This window comes from Aspergillus sclerotioniger, assembly GCF_003184525.1.
Source record: "Aspergillus sclerotioniger CBS 115572 chromosome Unknown BO94scaffold_2, whole genome shotgun sequence".
Lineage (NCBI taxonomy): Eukaryota > Fungi > Ascomycota > Eurotiomycetes > Eurotiales > Aspergillaceae > Aspergillus > Aspergillus sclerotioniger.
The window spans coordinates 869569-887130 of NW_020290992.1; the positions used below are offsets into that span (position 1 = coordinate 869569).

The 17562-nt window shown below is 45.0% G+C and overlaps 3 protein-coding genes across 3 annotated transcripts; all 3 read left to right on the top strand.

The window, feature by feature from the left end:
- Positions 1-4628: 4628 nt before the first annotated feature.
- BO94DRAFT_600357 (class I SAM-dependent methyltransferase) lies at positions 4629-4952 on the top strand (the record flags this gene model as incomplete). The annotated part of the gene is made up of 1 exon (XM_025616347.1): positions 4629-4952. The coding sequence occupies one exon, from the start codon at positions 4629-4631 to the stop codon at positions 4950-4952; it is 324 nt and encodes a 107-aa protein (XP_025472523.1).
- Positions 4953-8280: 3328 nt separating this feature from the next.
- BO94DRAFT_552600 (uncharacterized protein) lies at positions 8281-9954 on the top strand (the record flags this gene model as incomplete). Its single annotated transcript, XM_025613609.1, has 5 exons — positions 8281-8360; positions 8415-8845; positions 8976-9055; positions 9250-9344; positions 9375-9954. 5 exons carry the CDS (start codon positions 8281-8283, stop codon positions 9952-9954), a joined length of 1266 nt encoding a protein of 421 aa, XP_025472524.1.
- A 3489-nt stretch (positions 9955-13443) lies between these two features.
- On the top strand, positions 13444-16754 carry BO94DRAFT_580920 (uncharacterized protein; the record flags this gene model as incomplete). The annotated part of the gene is made up of 6 exons (XM_025615356.1): positions 13444-13463; positions 13517-13542; positions 13591-13637; positions 13688-13701; positions 15949-16003; positions 16056-16754. The coding sequence occupies 6 exons, from the start codon at positions 13444-13446 to the stop codon at positions 16752-16754; spliced, it is 861 nt and encodes a 286-aa protein (XP_025472525.1).
- Between the last annotated feature and the right edge of the window lie 808 nt (positions 16755-17562).

Sequence of the window (17562 nt, forward strand, 5' to 3'; positions counted from 1 at the left end):
TATTAATAACTCTGAGATTTTTTTAATATCAGTCTGCAGTTATTTCTCCCATGGTGCTAATATAAATAGGTTGATGGTTTCCAGTGTTTCTATCTCAATGTTTTTTAATATATCCGTCATCTGATATAATAGTAAGCAGTAAAATCTTCAGAATTTTCTAATATAATCTATATTTCTGCAGAATAGGTTAGTTTCTGGTAAGATATGGATGTCTGTCTATATCTTTACTGCCTGTTTCCAGAACCAGCTTTGCGCCGAGACAATGTAAGCCTCTGTTTCTACTATACTGGTTGTAACAGTAAAGAATATTCCTACTATTACTTGAGCTCTAACCTGTTAAACCCGGTTAATAGGCCTGCTGGCCTTATTCTTAAAAGTATGTATTCAGATATTAGAGGCATAATCTACCACTGGGGCAATAGTTGACGTGAATAACTGCCATACTGTTAAGAGAGATAAGTCTTTAAGTTATTTAAGCTCTATCACTGCTTCTAGACCCTTGGATACTGCCCTGGCTATATATATCTTATATTTGAGTCTAATATCTATCACTACTCTAAGGATCTTGATATAACCTTTAGGCTCAATAGTTTATTTCTTGATAGTGAAAGACTCCTGTTCTGATTTGTGTGCTTTAAGGGTGAAGTATATAATAGCAGTTTTATCTGCTTTAAATATCACTCTACTCCTCCTCTCCCAGTCAAGAACTTTATTAATAATTATCTTAATATCTTCCCGGTTACTCTGCGCAGTTAGCCCAGTCATCTATACAGTAAAGTTATTTATGAAAGTAATCACTCTGCTGCAGCTGTCGATCTATTATTATACAAGGTCTGTGTTGAAGAAAAGGAACAGGATTAGTAATAGGAGAGAGCCCTGCAATAATCCAGCCTGTGGTAAGCTTTGTATCTTAGATCCTTACTTATTAATTTAGATAGTTGCTGTTCGTTCCGAGTAGAAGGCCTCAACCTATTAGATCAGACTTTCTGGTATGCCTCGCGCTTTTATTCTCTAGAATAGTTATTCTTTGCAGACCCTATTGTAGGCTCCTTTAACATTGAAGCTGATCAAGCTCAGGACCCGACGGCCATGCCAGGCCGTATAGATTTGCTCTTGCAGGAGCAGGAGTGCCTGTTCTGCTGATCACTGTTTTCAGGCTCCAAAGTGACTGGTTAAGAATAGGCTGTATATTTCCACTGCGTGTGAGATCCTTTCTACCATCACGGATTCTAAGACCTTGCCCAGTATCGCGAAAAGTAAAATCAGTCTTCAAGCTTTTATAATAGTATAGTTCTCTTTATTTAGCTTTTTAAGTGGTATGATTTTCACATGTTTCCACTGATTTGGTAGCATACCCTTTTCTAGTAACACCTGGAACAGGTCAAGAACCCTGTACTTAACCACAGGCCAGATCATCTTCCAAATTATTGCTGGTAAGCCATCTTCTTCCGGTGCCTTCTATAATTTTACTTTAAATAGTTATTACTTTATTTTCTCCATGGTGATGGCAGGCATCTCTACAGGTGTTTTTTACAGCCTGGCTCTTTATTTCTTAATGTTATTTGGTAAAGAAGGAAAGAATTTAGCTAGAAGCTCTTCTACTTGTTTCTTATAATTAGTAGTAATGATTCTATCTATACAGATAAGCTGTGGTATCTTTCTAAATACTATATCATCTCCAGACTTTAGATACTTAGTGGCCTTCTATATATTATTATTATCTGTAAGGAACTCCTTTCAGTTCTTTTTCTTTTACTACTAGATAGTATCATGGTATTGCTTCGCTGTATTTTTAGCTGTCTCTTCTAGTTATAAAGTGATTTGTCCTGCCCGTTGCTCTGAGCAGGCATGATTTCTCCAGTATATATAGATATAGTAGAGTTGTGTTAAGTCCATCATCCACCATCTCTTTATATAAGGTAACAGTCTAGTCTTTGAGGTCAAGGCATGCACTGCCTCCAATACTGCGGCTATTAATTAGTCGGTTCTCTGCTGTACTGTACTATCTGACAAAGTGTTACTCAGGTTTTCTGTAATTCTGGTATTAATCTCCTTCTATGGTGCATTCTTGAGCAGCAGTTGCTCCTGCTATTTGGAAACCGGAACCAGAACATCAAACACAGTCCTGATTGTGCGATGGTCGGAGCTGTGCTCTATCCTATGTACTGCATACTTGATCATAGAACCTATCAGATTTTCCGAGACAAGGACAAGGTTGATAGTTAACTTGTAATCTCTACCCTGTCCTCCCCCCTGCCATATCTTTATGCCTCATTTTAGTAGACTGCCGAGAGTAAATTCATCTATAAAATTAATAATTAGATCTACTTCGCCCTGTCTCTTCAAAAACATATCATCTTCTCTCTAAAGTTAATCATATCAGTTAAAGTCCCCTATGATCAGAACTTCTACCACTGCGCTTATACCTCACTTTACCTTGGTAATTATCTTATATAGGTTACTGCATATATCACGCAAGGCTTGAGCATCTCCCTCTTTCATATAGACTGATGCTATGAAAATCAATCGCTCGGGAAGCCGGATAACCGCCACTATCAGATCCAAGGATTTAATTAGTACTTGCTCTGCTTCCACATCCTTTCTTACCCAAAGCATGCTCTAGATTACTTATCTGCCTTCCCTCCATGCGGAGAGGATTATCTTTGTCTATTTGTAATATCCTGTCAGAGTTGTCAAGAGTCAGCCGTTAATTCTTCTCGCTTGAGGTTCTTGGATTGCTATTGCCACTGCATTCTGAATTTCTTCATCATTCATTAAGCTGTCATGTACTGTTCCCTGTTTCCTTATATTTAGCTGAATTATTCAGAGCGTCTTATTTATGTTACACTGGATAGAGCTTCCAGCAATTTCTGCTGTACGATTCATGTGGGCCTCCGCACGGAACGTACTTAAAGACTGTCTTGTTACAGATGCTGTGGCAGTGGCCTTTCTTGGCGCATTTCACGCACTTCTGGGCGTTGTTACATTGGAATGCCTTATGTCCGATCTCTTGGCAGTTGTAGCATTGTGTCGGTCGTGGTCAATGTTCAAAGGCGCTGGTAATGCCAGATTCTCCCCCAGCATGGAAGAACCCCTCGGCCAGGAGCCTTCATGCATTGGTATCTTTAGTTAGATATACTATTATTAATCCATAAGCCTTTGTACTTTCCTTTCTGCTGATCCATGCGATCTTAGCAACAGTAGCTTTATTCTCCTTGCTGAAAGCTGCTGCAGCTCCTACCCTGACCTCGTTATTTTTGTTTAGCACCACTATCTTCCTGACACTGTTAACTTTAATTGGATAGAGATTGTCGCGGAGCACCTGGGCTCCTGTACTAATTATTACTTCTGCAGCTTTCTTAACCAGCTGATGTTCAGCTTCATCTTGGCAAGTAATTTGAATCTGGTTAGTGTTCTTTAGGTCCACTATAACCGCGCGACAGCGCCAGTTAGTATGGTTCTCCATTGCCCGGATCTTGTTCTCTACTACTGCCTTAATTAGGCCTGCGGACGCTTTATCGTTTTTATTGTCTGCCATCTTCAAGGTATCTATCATGCAATATAATATATCAGTAAGGATGGTCAGTATTATATTAAATAAGGAAAGAGTCTGTATATTGCTTAGCTGGCTTGTTAGAGAAATGCAGGCGACATCTGCATAGGACAGGTTATTTATAGGATCAGGGGTGGTTATAGAGATATATAGGAATTGGATTTCACGAAGTATCTTATTATGGTTAGTTTAGGATATAGCTAATTTATTACATAGCTCTATTAGTTCCTGTTACATTTCAGAAAGAGCTTTCATAAACTGAGTTTTAACTTTCCTCAATTCTTCTCTGTGGGTCTCATCCCTTCTCTTAATTTCTCTTCATAACTTGACTAACTCTGCGAGCAGTTCAGTCATTTGCGGGTTGCTGTTGCCGGTTTCTGTTCCATCCTCTGAGCTGTCAACGCGCTCTGCTGCGGTTTTATTACGGGTCTTTAGTCTGCCTCTCCCTCAGCGTTCAGTTTAACTGCCCAACGCATATCTTGTAGCTTCCTCTTCCTGTTCCCGGGCATAATTATTCAGTGGTCTGGTGACTCGTTTGGGTCGTAGCCGTGGTGGTGATTCTTCGCGTTCGTCGCGGTCGGGGGCTTCAGAGGTTCGTGTTTCGGCCCGTCCCGCGCGCGCGTCGCGTGTCGGCATCTTGCCAACAACCTTCGGCAAGTCGTTCCGCGAATTCTGAATATACCAAAAAAGCGAATACATACCTGGCGCATCGCCTCTTGCGCTGGCTAAAGTCTTACCAGCGGACCGACGAATGTGCGACCCGGGTAGCTTGTGCCATAATACACCCGATCCAAGACATAGGTCGGATGAAATACGGCGGGAGTCAATCTCAAAGAGAAATCATGCTTTATCTATTTCCCCCCTTGGCGATCTGAACCAGAATGGCCACTTGAAGACTGCAACTGGTTCAGGTCAGGACATATCCAGGAAGATATCTCAGGAAAATCAGCTCTCCAAGCCTGTCACTGAGCCCAGTGGCACCTCCCCTCTGCTTATAGATATCTATAACAGAAAGAGGGCAGCGTTTCTAGCCAAGAACGCACTTGGTAGTAGTCACAGCTTCCCAACGTGATAAATGTGCCAAGAAAACGGGCGCATCTATCAGGGCCAGGGGATCAATAGCTACATCTTACCCTGCGATGAGACAGAGCAGGACTGTCTTGATTTCATGCACGCCCTAGTCATGAAAGCCCTGTGGCCAGCCAGATTAGGTCACATCCCTCATGCCCACAACGGCCGCTTTCTTGATCTGGGGTGTGGAATGGGAATCTGGGTGATTGAAATGGCGGAAGCATATCTAAATACCTATGTGCTGGGGGTCGACATATCAGTAATACAGCCAGACTTTCATCCGCCAAACTGTGCCTTTGTAGTTTCTTTTGACTACGAGCATTTCTAGCTGATAGATAGCGGGTAGTAAGATATTATTCATATATAAATAAGATGCGGTAGCATCACTAATTAGCCAAGACTTTATATTAGAGTTTTTGACCATCTTCTCCGCGATGCTTGGTTCGAGCAAGTAAAGATAAACTTTAAGCCGCGCTGCCATAACTGACCATTAGAAAACAGCCTTTTATCTTACTGGTATCAAAGTCTGAAAAGTATGATACAGCTCTTACAGAGAGAGATTGCCTATTTTCCAGTACAAACACTGTAATAGCTCCGGGAGGCTGGGTTTAGTGATATCAAGTATAGAGAAGTCATGTTATCTATAAATCTAAAGAAGTTATTAGATTATAATAGAGTAGCTGCCTGATGGTACAGGACAGCATTCATCAACAGTATTTAGCTGCTTTATATAGTATCTTTTACTCGTGTATATGATTAGATACATGAGAGTATTAGATCAGTCATGGATACAATATAAGCAGAGGTTTTTAAAACAGATTTAGAGTTTTATTACACCTTGTATATATACAAGGCGCGGAGACCTTAAGCAGGCAAGATATTTTCAGTAGAATTACTCTATATCAAGATACCTATACATCCATTTCTCTCAATCCTGAGCCATTGCATTGTGGGTTTGATTCTTCATAATGTCTTTACTTTCTAACAACCTTGAGAATAAAGCCAGCATCTTCATTGCCTGTGTCAGTAATACTCCCTTCATATCTGCTCCAGTTACTGGATTCACCAGAACTGTCCTGGATGTGAACTGCACTAGTCACCACCTTGACTAGTTCGGAGGCATATAGATCGGATAAAGCTAGCTAGTAGATACACGAAGTATTCTTAGGTTAGAATTATCTATTACTACCCTGTATTTGCACGTTCAATAGAACCTATATATAAGGATTAAAATTACTTCCTTATTTACACTATTTACCTGACATGAGATGATGATATATATTACAAGTTTCAAGTAACTCTCAGCATTTCTACTATACTGATAGAATTCATAGAATAGGCATTCTTAATCAGATAACCAAGCCTACTTTGTCTAGTACATAGTATAATAATATGTAAGAGTATCTACCTAGCATCTTGTAGAGCTTTCTGTTTATGTTAAAATTATTGCTCTAGATATATGGTGAGTAGTACAGGCCCAAGAGAACCCCGGGCCCGCAAATAGACTGTAGAAGCCATAAGTATATAGTACTGATTTATTAGTCTAATATAATAAGCCCAGAGAAGTAAGTTAAGAGACCCAGGGAAGACCTATTGGCTAGACCCTGATTTAATGATTAAAATCACCCGGAAAAAAAGAAGCAAATATAACTAGTAAGATATAAAAGACAATATTCAGATAGTGTAAGATAGAGTACAGCATACAGAATCTTAGCAGTTTCACTAATTATATTATAAACCACAAGGCTGTTATTGTTTGACTCAACAGTTGAGACAGTGTTATAGAGATTTATTATTACCCTGACTAGATATGATCATGTTCTGTTAATATCAGTAGTTTATAATAGCTATCAATTATTGGCATCTTAGTTGTTAGTAATCATCTGATAATGATCTTGTTATCTAAACTGGCTTAGCAAATAAAAATCTGAAGTTACTTAGTATGGACTTTCTCTGGAAGTCTTTAAAGAAAATCAGGAATGTTAGAGAACACATGTAAGCTATTTATATCAGCTTATAAGTATATAATGCGAAGATGCTGGTAACTAATGTTTTATCAGTATAGAAGAGGTTAGCTTGTATCCAGTCATCTCGGAGACAGTGAGCTGTCAATATCAGTATTATATTACTTTATTAGTTATTTCCCTTACTACAGTAATACACATCTATCTTACACATAATCTCTGTTATCTGGAATAACTGGGATATGATCTTAGTATAGAGAAGATGACATGTTTCCTAGTTCAGTATTAAGGCTGCTTTGTATTTGGCTTTCGCATATAAGGCAGTCGTGTTACAGAAATTGAGAGAACCGGTGCTAGAGCTACACGATGAATGGTTCGTGAAGAAAGTGCTCGTCGGTTGCGGAAACAAGGGGGTCAACATCAGAAGTTCTGTCACATAACACATTGGGGTGTCGTGACAGCGGCTGTCTATTGTATCGAGGTTCTACATCACTAATCTTTAAGAGCTTCGCTGAGAGGGTGCTCTGCTGCCTCAACAAGCCCACCGATGGGACTTTATATGAAATATGCATGACACGGGTATTGTATAAGTCAACACCTATCATCTGGTAATAATGGGGGGGTTTCTGAGCAATTGCAGAGGAATCATGAGCGCGGTAACAGTACCAGTCCGGCTATCAGCATATTTAGTTTATAGTATAATGTACCTGTCCAGAAATAGAGAGAAAGGAATGTCCATGGTACTGTTAAACACACCAGCACATTGATGAAAAAATCATGTTTATTTCTTCTACGGTTTGCCTGATTATATAAAAGCGGCGTAGCAGCAGGCGGCCAGTGAGTGGGTCAGAAACGGTAGCCAGGAGCCGGATGGCTCAATGGTGACGAGTACCTTGTCTGAGATCAATCTCTCTTTGTATAACCACTTGCCAGGCGCCACAGACGTGCAATGTTTGGGGGTGCTGTGGCGGCAGATCACTGCGCTGAGTACCACCTGGTCAGGATAAAATCCGGGCACGTGCAGTCAGCTTTCGAAGGCGCAGATCGACCGGTTGAACAGGAGACAGTGTGCAACAGCGGTTAGTTTCTCGCCGCGTTGGGTCACTCGGGACCAGCTATCTGCGCCCCTGAACTGGGAGCTCCAACATGTTCCTGAAACATGCGCGCAGAGGCTCCTGCATATATCGCTGGCTTATCCAGGAATGAACCAACCAGCCAGAGACAGAATAGCCCTTTTTTACAGTGAAGAATAGTGCAGTCTGTAGCAGAGCCTCCTGGCCAAGTTGGTATTGCAAGTACTTCTTCACGTCCCGCGCCGCGGTATATCTTGTGGTTTGCCTGGTTATTACTACTTAATCCAGTCCAGACCCGCGCAACCGCCACATAGTTAGTAATCTGTAGTAATTTATTAATAAGCTTAAGATAGATTATCTAGTCTATATTACAATGGTGCATCAGAATTAATATAACATAGTTTCCTATAACCGAGAACTGTGTATTATCATGCCGCGCTAAAAGCCCCTTACTAGGGTTACCAGCTTTCTTTCTTACCATGATCAGCAAAATACAGACTTAGTCTTATCACTTCTAAAAGAGTTAGTATTTATAGCCGAGACCCTGATATAGAACAACCTGTGCCATGATCACGTACTACACGACTGACACAACCCGCAATGGTCTGTAGGAAACCACATGCTCATCCCCAAAAGCCTCATCCTCAGCATCCAGCTTATCTTGCGCGGACTCAGCCCCGGGTCGCTCGTGAAGTTCACGTAAGCAGTCTCAGCAGCGCCCTATTCTGTCTCAGCTAACAGAAGACCCCGCAGCTGGTGCTATCCATGGCTCCCCAACGGGATCATGGACTTGAATGGCTATATCCCGCGGTCTCAGCCGCAGATCGTATCGCTGGAGCTGTATACCCAGGCGGGCGATGAAACAGGCACTGGCCAGTCTAGCATCGCCGAAGAGATCAGCATTGACGGTCTTGTCCGACTACGCTACCTGACGTGCTTGGTATGGCACGGAATCTGCCCCTGCAGACATGCCCTTGTCCTCGATACATGTATCTGGCAGAACTCTGGGACGCTTGAGAGGTTGGACCTCAGGTTTTTGAGGCGCGTGGTGGATCGCATGCTGTTAGTTACACATGCTTATAATCATAACTTTATAGAGTTCTCTAATCTACAGATGCTTATACTAGAAAATATGTTTATCTCTGAAAGCAAGGTAATTACTAGCCTTCTGTCCCATCCATCTAGTGTAGATCTGTGGGACCTCAATGGCCATGGCTTAGATAAGAGAAAGTAGAAAGAAAAGGAGCTAGGGAATGCCCTTATTCTATCCTGAGCTAGATAGAAAGCCACTCACTGTATATAATATATATCTAGTTACTCCTCTATATCTATCCTGCATATTTATAGGCCGGATTATTCTATCACCTAAACCTGAGGCTGCAGATTTCCACAGGGTAAAACTCTTATCAGAGGCCTGGATGTTATATTAGTAGTAGCCATATCTATAACTCTCTAGTTTAATTTTGAAAGCATGACAGGCCTCCAGTATTTAACCAAGCACAAGGCTGTATGAGTGGATAGTATACATCTCTGCCGTACAACAGCCATGGAAAACCGGAATCTGGAGCTTATCCACGAGATAAAGTAGTACTATAATAAAAATTGCCTGTATTGGGCCTGCTATGGCCTATTCCAGAAGCTGCAGAAAGTGCTTCGCACCAGTATTGACAAACTCTTAGACCTGTATTATTAGCAGCCGGCCTCTCTCAACAGCATCCAGGGACTCCTCAACCTCTACTGCTCGCAGGCATGCCTGCCCTTCAAGAATACTGTAGAGCTTCTGTATCAGTTCTATCTGGAGCCGGCATCAGATCTGAGTAAATGCGAGGGTCTTTTGGGTCCGTGCGCTTCGCGGCCATTTGCCTTGATGGGCGAGCTGCTGGACTACCTACGGCTCTTCACCTCCCAGCCGGTACCGACGTCGGCTGATGTCATGCAGTTAGTGAGACGCCTCGCACATCCGGTGCCTTCGCTGGACACGGTGGAGCGGTTCCTGTCCCGCCATTGTTTGCAGCAGTTTCCGTCTCTGCGGGCGGTAGTCCAGCTGCTGGACTTGTTCTATCTACAACCAGGCCTTTCTTTGGCCCAAGCGGAAGAGCATCTCAGTCGATACAGCACACAGCCTTCTCCGCCCTTGGGGCTGCTGATTGAGTATCTATCTGAATTGAAGTCCCAGCAGCCGTGCGTTTCGACGGCGGACATTGCTGTTCGAATGCTGCAGCACATGCGGGCGTTGGGTAATCGGGAGAGGGAGGCGGAGGATGCTTGGAACAACCTCCTCCGTGCGAGCTAGCATTCTCTACCGCGAGACATATGGCATATGTAAGTCTCGAGCCTGCGACCACACCAGTGGGTATTGACCAACGGCGTCAACATAGTCACAATTTCCCTCACTGGGGCACACATGCTGTTGCTCTATTCATGCAGCAATGTCTTCCGAGTACGCATCACGTTCCCTGCCACTTTGAGACGGTGGCCAGAATCTTCATCCAAAGAGGGAACATGGATGACACAACTTTTCAAGACTGGCGCAGTAAGCTGGACGAAAACCTGGTGAAGGACGCAATAATGGAAGTCAAAGGGGAGATTCAGTTGCAGGGCTTGTTGAATAACCCTGGATTATGCTGAGACAAATATCTCAACTTGATCATGTTTATTAGGGAAGCTTTGGTATCCGAGTAGTTTGGATAAGGAGCAGACAGCCGCGCTTTCAACCCGGAGAATGAGCTGAACCAGATGCCTGTGTAGATGTTGCTCTAGGATCCTAATGATCTTGCTCCTTGCGAGTATCCCATAGAGCACCCTTATTGCCACAATGTTGCTTCAAAGTGTAGTGTCTGAGACAGCATCCTTCTGTCATTCTGGGCAGTAGGCTGGGCTTCCCACAATAGGACAGCGGGTTCGGCTTTTAAAGCACAGGGTGTGCAGGTATGCGTGAAAGCTAATGGAATTTGTTACAGCACTTTCGGACCACCGGCATACACTCCTGACGGCGTGTGTTGAAGAGAAGTAGCAGACATGTTCGATGGCTCTGCCTCCTGTCAAGTAGGCCCAATCACGCAGGCAGCCATACCGAACAGAAAACGGCTCTGAAGCGGCCTTACTAATAACTTCAATCTGTACTTTCTGGTCAGGTCAACCTTGTGTAGGATTCAACCAAGAAGATATGATGATGCCGGCCTCTTCTCAGTGATACAGCTTTGGATCATACTCTGGATCATATGCGGAGCTACAGCAGGTTTCCACAAAGAAGCAGCTCTGTAATGGATAGTCTGCGGAAACATTGATGACGATAAAAGTGGTGCTCACTACGAGGCTTGATACTTTTGCACATAAGCTCATGTGCACCTTCAATCTCCACAATCTCTTGTAGTCAATAGTCAACATTTAGCATACCTATACAGAGGCGGCAACTTTAGTCTACTGTATCTAGGCCGCGGCGAGGCGGAGATGCCTGATCAGGCCACTGGCATACATAACAGAGTCACCATCTCAGACAGATTATTGAGCAAGTCGCACGTCCGCTGGACATGGACCGAGGGAGGAGACATTCCAATCCAGTGGAGGTATTCCTCTCTCAGCAGTCTTCGAATCGTGCATCTTGTTCTGTCCCTTCCGGCAAGTATGCCCTTCCTTCTGGGAGAGGAGGTATTGGAAGGACAGACTTGTCTGAGCCTACTGCTCTTCCGCCAAGCGGCCAGTTGGATCATTGGCTGAGTTTTGTGCCGGAGCTCACTACGGTGACAATCGGCGTGTTAGGCCTCGCCACACTACGTACGACTTGTCTGTGCACCAGCCATGGTCGGCAGACCCCTTTCTGTAGTTCCGTTATCTGTTGACGGAAGAAAGGCGGGCTATGTCCGGAAATCGGCGCGGTGACGACAAGAGCAGGCCCGTCGGTTCGGGATCAGTGCGGCCAATACAAGTGCTCATAGACTGTCACGAAAAGTTCACAGTAAGTTCTCTTGCCCCAGGAACGGCGCAGCTACTAATGCAAGGGACCGGATGCCCTGGGTCCCTTTTATTTTTTATTTTATTTTTTTTTTTGGTCGGTCCCCGGCTTTTCCCCTTTCTTTTAGTCCGGTATGTTGATATTCCAGCTTTTGGTTCATACTCCTGCACGTCAGCCCTTCTTTTGTCAACGGACAAAGATAGAGAGGGCTGGAAAGGATACATAACATATAATATTTTGTAAGGTCAGCTTCAAGGATGATAAATACTTATTATTCCTCCTCCTTGCTTGTCCGTGGCAGAGAATCCTGGGTTGGTAAACGTACAGAACGATTATACGTTGTTTATATTTTGATGTTCCCCTATCCAAGATCCTCTAAAGGCACTGTGTGAAAAATATAACTTAATGTACTTCTTATATGCAGTATTGCTCTGTTTGTTGCAGCCCTAGTCACACCAGTGGCGGAGACCCCTGTAAAGAATTGCTTAGAATATAAAGACAGATGCGCAAGCGATGGAAGCCTGGGTTGGTGCATGCCAGATTACTATTGCAAGGTACGTGAGCAGCACACCCGCTGATCCAAGACCATAATCACCCATACTGATACCTTTCTAGCAAAAACTGACTAACCGGTATGGGAAATGTTGTTATGAGGGTTCAGGTTAGGCGAGATGCTGATTGACGGAGACACTGTACTGTTAGAGGACCACCCAATTGACTCACTGCACCGGAAGCTGGGTTGCATGGGGTAGGACGATTCCAGTAAACGTAGTTCACGATCAGGGTATCGGGTTTGGGCCTAACGCCTGGCCGTAGTCCGGACCAAGAATTTCGCTTGGTTGCAACTCATAACTGCGTAGACCTGCATTCCTTGAGCTTAAGCAGGCCTCAGGTGTAGAAGAGGAGACTTATCCAACAGTATTGAATAATGACAGTCGCTGACAAAAGTCCTGCCCACACCAATAGGACTTCATTGAATACCTGCTCGCTGTCAGTTATGATCACAGATCTCTTTTCCAACATCCCCTATTTCATGACCCGGGCTGTCAATTGATCTTGCAAGGATATACACATCTACCTATCTGGGAAGTGAAATAGGTCAGAATAAGCACATTGTTTGGTATATCTACAGGGAGAAGCAGGAATCAGGGATCATCCTATTCTTGCTGTACTCCGGCTGCAGTATATATAATATGATAAGAAGTATTTTGCCAGCAGTGATTGCGTGTAACAAAAATGGCTTACACTCGCTGATAGGCTAAATATTATTATCTTAGGTCTGTGAGATGATCTGGTGTCGGACACGGCTGTGTTTGATCAAGGATCAAGGTCTTGCGCGTTACCGAAATTGAGACCCGCCCACTGTGTCTGGGACCTGCGGGCATCACATAAGGCAGGGTGCGAGTTTGACTACGCAGGAGGATAGATCAACAGGCTTATAGGCAGTCTTTCAACAGTTTGGTGATGCATGTTTCACAAATAATCAGCTTCCAGTAGAATCTCCGTGAGGAGCAAGCCCTCCTGCTCAACGTGATCAACCAGCCCTGCACGACGCGCCTATTAAAATACCACGCCTCACCCCAATTCCCCGTGGACTCCCCAGTCGTCCTGACATGCCTCTGCCACTCTGCTACGCAGGAGCAGGCTCGGTATCTGAAGTCACGCCTTGTCCCTGATTTTCTAACCTTGACGCTGCTGCACATGGCTTGCCGTGACCCTTAGATTGATTATATTAGTAATTCCGTCACGTGTAAATTACCTCCGGTCAAGCACCTCAAGCCTAAAGCCACTGCTTCCTACCTTCATAGCCAATGCCTGGAAGGTGAAAGCATGGGGAGTAGTATCAACACGTAGGTTCAGTACACGCACCTTTTTCTTGACCACCACGACTGATCATGACAAGGTGGGAGCTGACCAGGATCACCGGGTGTACGCAGCCCCGTCCCCTACAGATCATCCAGCACTAACCTGCTGCAGCCATGAAGAACCCCGGACCCAAAACCTTGAAAATGACGTCGAGTACGGTGACCTGCTTTCTGGCCATTGCTTCTCACAACAGCTGATTCCATGACAGAGCGCTCCGCGAAAGTATACACCGGTCAATGTGCTAGAGGTCCACTACTTCACTGTTCTCAAAACCAGATAGCTGAAGAATATGATGATCAAGCCTCGAGCAGCGGCACGAAACACTCCAGGAAACATTTAAAAAATGGGTAGACAATCTGCAACAAGAGTGAAGATATCCCTAGTACCTGTCCTGAAGCCTGCCCGTACTTGGTCTGTCCTGTGGGTGATTGAGGACTAATTTGGACCCAGCCTGGAGAACCAATACAATCAGAAAATGTGGGCCCACGTCAGAGCGTTGACTGACTATATTACCGAGCACTTTGACAGGGCAAGCAGAGCTGTTACTGCAGTGCCGTGATCTGTGGCAGCTCGCCAACTCTACTAAGACTCTGACTGTTGAGACCTGTTCAGAAGTCTATCAAACAACCTTGTCTGCTATTTACCAGTTCCTTGGGCCGAGGTTGAGGTATGCCAACATGATTGGAGTCTGAGGGACGGCTGTGTCTGCAATGAACATCAACAGATGAACTTCACTTTAACCGGGAGATGCGGATTTAATGATATCTTTAGAACCATAAACGGGGTGTGTATAGATGGCCGTGATGGGTAAGATAGTATTCACTAGTCAGATATATCCTATCCGGCTTGTTCCGGCATTTGAATGAAGAGACGAACCATATGATTCTACTACATCTCTGGGGCAGATTTCGCATGATGCTAGAGATATTTAGATTCAAGCCTTACCCCCTGCAGAATTGAAATGTCTGAGCGCTAGATAAACGTGTCGTATTATAACACTGCTGATGTCTACTGTCCCTCTATAACCAGCACACCCCTCTTAATATAGTGACGATCATTTAAATACTGTATAATATCCTGGAATTGACTCTACTGACCAACCTTTGCACATCCTACTAGGTTGCGACCAGGTGCGCAGAGAAAGAGTAACCAAGAAAGATGTAGTCCGGATGTCTGGCCCTGTGAAGCCGGCATATAGATCAAATTCTGTGATCTGTCTTCTCTAGTCGCTTAGAACTGTACAGCTTAGTAATGCAAGTAAGAGTAAAGCTTGAAGATATATGTCCTGCCTATCCGTCCTAAAGCAACACATGCCAAGTGGGGTTGTCTTCCTGACCCTGAACTTATTTCAGAGAACTAAACCATGGAGTAAAGCAAGACTGATGACTGAGAACATGTTAGCTTTTCCTCTTCCTCTCCAGACGCTTTCTGCAGAACTGGATGCTGCTGGAGTATATTAAGTGCTAGATGAAGGTAATAAATTATTTCCTGTGCGGCCAATACTTGCTGACTGGGTCAGATATGATATACTGCTGCTACTCAGTACTGTAAACATGGTCAAGCCCGGCGCCCCTAAAGACGTCTGAGAAGCTTTTTAAATAGATACAGTGGTGGTTTCAGTTGTGCTAGTCCTTGTCATAACCGGTCTTGTTTTGTTTCTAAAGAAGGTTAGGCTGGACAAGTTCCGCAGCGATGCGGTTGTGGAGATTCCAACATCTGACAGGGCTTGAGGACAGGATGTCCATTGCTTATAACAGCTTTCCCTAATTACAGGAGGATAGATAATCATACTCGGCGTGGGTCCTGTACTTATGTTAACCATTAAAGGCGTGGCAATGTTGTATGAGTCATGATGAGGCTCCGAGATCGTGCTGGTGCTGGTAGTTCTAGATCTGAGATCAGGTCCAAGATCTTGCCAGCCGACTTTGTCATAGATGATCATGCCATAACATGTACTGATCATGAGAAGAATGATCTATGGCGTATGCAAAGCGAGAACGGCCATGGCTGCTACCGCGCTGAGGATAAAGAAGACAGGGATAGTGTCTAGATTAGATAAATCCTATCACTTCGCGCGCCTTTATAGAGAGGAGACTCCATTGCCCGGTAAAAGCCACGGGGCCTGGCTGCAGGACATAACGCAGGTCATCAGGGTTCCAGAAAATGAAGTCCAGGCAATCAAGAGACTTGCCAGACTGGACGGGCGCCGCAGGCACTCCCGCAACCAGCAGCGGCTGCTTTTCATAGATTCTTCCATCACTTTATAAGCCTGCTGGGATCACTCCACACGGGAGCGGTTCGCCAGCGCTTCACCCTTGTTGCTGTACTGTAAGATACAGGCTGCTGCGTGTAACTGTCCAGAAGTCCAAACATAGACCTTGACACTGTGAACCAGATCTTTGACCATCTTGCCGGCAAAGCCTAACAGGAAGAGAGACTCTCTGCTCAGGCATTTCTGATCTCTCTAAGCGTCTACGGCGGCCTGCTCATTCCATGCGTCGGCCTGTTCACCTGGCTGAAGAATGTGAGCCACGCGGTCTTGTACGTATGATGGGATCACTAATGCTGTTCGGCAGTCCCACGCTGACCGTGATCGCCAAAGCCAGCCGGGCTGCATAGAGGACCAGGAGATCCGGCCGCTGCCGCCAGGTATTGATTGGCTCAAGGGGCTGAAAGACATGGTCAGTGATAACGAGACTCTGCAGCGGAAGCACGGGCTGGACAGCTATTTCATGATGCGGTTCTTACACGTGGCCCTGAAATTGCTGATCTTGCTATTAATAACCATCCTGCCTGCGCTGCTGCTGGTGTATTATACGGCCCGCAACGACAGCATAGCAGGCCTGGACAAACTCAGTATCTCGAATGTGCCTGAGGACCAGGGTGCGCGGTGCTGGATCATCGTGATCATCGCGCTGCTTGCCAATCTGTACTTCGGCCACGTCTTGTCAGACGAATTCGACGTGATCGCCCGCACCCGGCAGAGGTATCTCCAGCGGGTCTCGCAGTCAGGGGTCAGCGCAACCATCCTCATGACCGAGATTCCTGCCGAGATCTGGAACCGGGAAACCTTGACGCAGATATTCGCTCAACTGGGCGGGGCCGTGGTGGAGGTGATGCTTCTCCACGAGAGGGAATGTACGACCAAGGAGGCAGAACATAGTCAGCTGCTCCACACGGCAGGGAGCCGACCGTCTGGGAAGCTGCGACTCCGCTCCAGAGTGATGCGACCACAAGAATGGGTTGATGAGATGTTGGGTCGCGGTCATCTGTGACGGCGCCTTCACGGTCTGGTAGCGGATATTCAGAGTATCTGAAGTGTTGCGATTCTGCGGTTTGTATTGCTGTTTGTGGCCTATCTCAGTCTGCAGACTCCGCTGTCGTCGCAGCCATCGACCATGGCAACCCATCTTATTGACGAATCTTCGATCCATAATGCCAAGATATACCGGGGCTGAGCCGCCAGAGCCCTGTGGAACTGTACCGCCACAGTGATGCTCGTATGCCTGTCTTTGCTATGGGTCGTGCCTATTGCCATGACTAGCCTGCTGTCCCAGCTAGTCTATCTCAGCTCCTTGAGCGCTCTTCTAGCTTGATTATCAAATACCCAACTGAGCTTTATCTAAGCTCTTTTGCCGCAGGCCGGTCTCGCCGTGTTAATGTACGGATTTTCTTTGATGCTTGTGAGGTTGGCGCGGCTGTTTCATTACTACAGTGATGTGGTATGACAGGTTCTTGTGCAGTGATATTATTTCTTTTTTCTTTATGTTCAGGTCTTTCTTGTAGTCTCAGTTTTCTTCAGCTTGATGATGATGATTCCAGACATATTCTGAAGTATCTAATCAGTGTCCATGATACTGGGCAAGAATCTTCTGAAAGCTTGTGACTACTTTTATTTGTACTTGCTTATGCAGGCAGTCACTCAGTGTGTTTTAGCATTTTTCCAGCTCTTATAAAGTCTCTGGACATGGCTTACCGCCCGCGTGCGGAGATCTAGTTGTAAGGCTGTTACGTGGAGCCTGATCTATCTTGTGCTGACAAATCTGCTATGTATCTGTAAGAGCGTTGCGCACTTGTTTTTTG